This window comes from Orycteropus afer, unplaced genomic scaffold (assembly GCF_000298275.1).
Source record: "Orycteropus afer afer isolate SDZICR_OR568_19922 unplaced genomic scaffold, OryAfe1.0 scaffold01043, whole genome shotgun sequence".
NCBI classification, from domain to species: Eukaryota; Metazoa; Chordata; class Mammalia; order Tubulidentata; family Orycteropodidae; genus Orycteropus; species Orycteropus afer.
Window position 1 is genome coordinate 65,383 of NW_006922630.1, and position 3,092 is coordinate 68,474.

A 3,092-nucleotide genomic window follows, 5' to 3' on the forward strand; every position below is an offset into this window, starting at 1 on the left:
CCAATAATGGTGAAAATAGAGATTCATTGATATTTAAATCTAATGTTTTATGTTATCTCTCATGTCCAATATTATCCTGAAGGGGCTTGTATTTGCTATGAAAATAAAATAAAATAAAATAAACAGGCACATGAGATAGGAATGCATCCTCAAATTCTTTTTTCTTTTTTTCCTTCTTAGATTCAGAAAATTCAATTTTAAAAATTTGAAGATTATCAGATATTTTGGTTTGTACTAAAAATCTGATAATTTATAGCAATTAGAATAATCTGTAACATGTAAGAAGAGTTCTTGACTTACAAGCGAAATTTATGAAAAATCTCTATGAACAATGCCATCCTTGATTTACTTTTTACCAATTCTACTTCTGCTGCTGAGGAGCTGCTACTGTCAAAGATTCCATCCTCATTTTCAGAACTGTTAGAGCTTCCTAAATTTGAAACCTGCACCCTTGAGCCTCCCTAGCCTCATTTTTCCTGACTCTTTCCCCAAAGATCTGTTCAGGAATGTTATTTACCAAGAAAAAAACATTAATTTAATAGAAACAAAAAACAAAAATACTGTGCAGTTTTTTGTTTTTTCCTAAAAAAATAAAAAATTGGGAGTTATAAGATCCCAGAAACAATCAGAGATGACACTGGCAAGACCTGTACTTTTATGTTAGGTATAATGTTAACCTGTATGAATTATCTCAGGTTCTACACAAACTAGAATATCTGAAAATCTATCTGGCGTCGATAACAGAATGACTATTCTTAAGTAAATTATTTAAAGCACTTTGAGCCTCACTTCCTTGTTCAGGATATTTAATATGTTAAGGTTGCAACTATATCTAGCTTCCCTCCTAACTCTAAAATTCTATAGTTTGGAGAATAGTAGTATACAATTCCAGAAACAGAATAGTCTGATGATCATATTACAGTCAGGTATAGGTGCTAGGTACTAGTCTGATTATCAGTATTATGGGTTATCAGAACCCACAGGTTTAAAGAGTTTCTAGTTAAGAAAGGACAAGATAACTCATTTTTTACCTGTCTATCCTAACATATTATTACATCATATACTCTGGTAGCATAGTGCCTAAGGCACTTGACTGCTAGCCAGAAGGCTGGTGGTTTAAACCCTCCAGCCACTCCTCGGAAGGAAGATGGGGCATTCCACTTCCGTAGTGATACTGCCTTGGAAACCCAAGGAGGGGTTGCTGTGAGTCGGGTCCGACTCGATGGCACATAACAACAACTACATACATTGAAATAAAGGAGAAGCATGAAAGGCAAATATTCAAGTTTTAAAGAATACCTCTGGTGCTACAAAGTTTGCAGTGTAGCATGGAGTTAAGAGAAGTCCATTTTCTCCTCGAAGTTGTTTTGCAAACCCAAAATCACAGATCCTTATGGATTCTGCATTGGCTGATTCATCCATGTATAAGATATTACTAGGTTTAAGATCACGATGGACAACCTTGAACATAAAGTGAAAAAAAAAAAGCATTAAGCTTCTATAGCCAACTTATTATCTGTGAAATAAAACATTTTAAGTTAACCTATTTCTATGGAAAGGACATTTATCACTTAACAAATTCGAGAATGACACTCTGTCCAATCTTAACAACCTGAAGTACACATAGAACATGATTTGTATTAGATATATGCTCTAGTTTCTATTCAACTCACCAATTGTGTTAACCATTTTCAATCTCAAAATATCAAAATTCAAATTTAAGTTCCACTTCTGAATATGATAGACTATCCACCATCCTCCTTTCCTAACAGTAAATAGCTATGAAACCTGGACATACTACAAAAAAGCAAATAACTAAAGGTAGAAGAGAGTGAACAGATTCTGGTGGGGAGAACATATTTGGTTGGAGGAGGGAAGATGGAGAGTTTTAGGAGTGGGTTCCTACATCTGTGGCTTTTAACCTGGAACTAAATAGAGTCCCCAGGGCACACATGATAGTAAGGAATACATGCAGAAAAATGCACAGTCTTTTTGGATTAGAGGACAAGAGAAGAACTAGAACTGACCAATGAATTACAAATGTGTGGGAGGTCCAAAGTTCCTGCTAAAGAAAAAGAGTTTGCAGTCTAAGTCAAGCCAAAATAACTGCCCACTAAAACAAAGGAAACAATAATACTCTATCGAGAAAAAAAAAAAAAAAACAGTAAGAAATCTCTACAACTTAATATTCATAATGTATAGGATACAATTCCAAATTTACTGATATATGAAGAACTAAACACAGTCTCAAGAAAAAAGAAAATCAAGTCTGACTCTGAGATGAATCACATATTGGAACTAACAGTTAATGGTGTAAAAGTGGCTATTATAACTATCTATCAAGGAGTTCTGGTGGAACAGTGCCTAAGGTATTTGACTGCTAACCAGAAGGTTGGCAAATCAAACCCACCAGTAACTCCATGGATGGAAGGTGGGGCAATCAACTTTTGTAAAGACTTACCAACTCAGAAACCTAATGGGAGTCGCTATGAGTAGGAATCGACTTGATGGCAGTGAGGTTTTTTTTGTTTTTGTTTTTTAATTATTAGTAGTATAACTTATCTTTGAAGAAGTAAAACAAAACATGTTTTGAATGCATGAAAATCCCAGTGGAAACATGGGAAGTTGTAGTAAAAAAAAAAAATAGAAATAATAAAAAAGAACTAAAAAGAAATACTGGAACTAGAAAAATTTCTGAAATTCTCTGATAATTTTCCTATTATTACTGTCTTCTGCATTTAATTTAATGCTATTTTTATTCTAAAATTTACTACACTGAAAGACATTTTAGATCAAGGAACATTTCTTACTCATCTTTGAATCTATAATACCTTTTCATGGCTAACATGTAGAAATACTGAAAAATAAAATGTCTGCCATTAATGTGGCAGAGCATGGCAGACTGCTGAACAATGACACAGCGACATGCAGGGTTCAAGCATGCCATAAGCTACAGACCATTCTCCACTCTGCTGACCTGGGGACTTTCAATGGACATGAATTAATGGCCTGCCGTGTGGTTTGGTAACATCGGAACTGTGCCTTTTTACTTGTCAACCTTGGGCTTGTCCGTCTCAGCAGCCAGTAGCTGT

At 34.7% G+C, this 3,092-nt stretch overlaps 1 protein-coding gene across 1 annotated transcript in view; it reads right to left on the bottom strand.

Moving 5' to 3' along the window:
• The window catches only part of LOC103212632 (ribosomal protein S6 kinase alpha-6-like), a gene marked incomplete at its 3' end in the record, with an annotated part of 321,101 nt that overhangs the window by 56,590 nt on the left and 261,419 nt on the right, over positions 1-3,092 (bottom strand). The window contains exon 14 of the mRNA XM_007958609.1: positions 1,300-1,461. Coding sequence (XP_007956800.1) covers positions 1,300-1,461 — 162 coding nt within the window. The remainder of the gene's footprint in view (positions 1-1,299; positions 1,462-3,092) is intronic.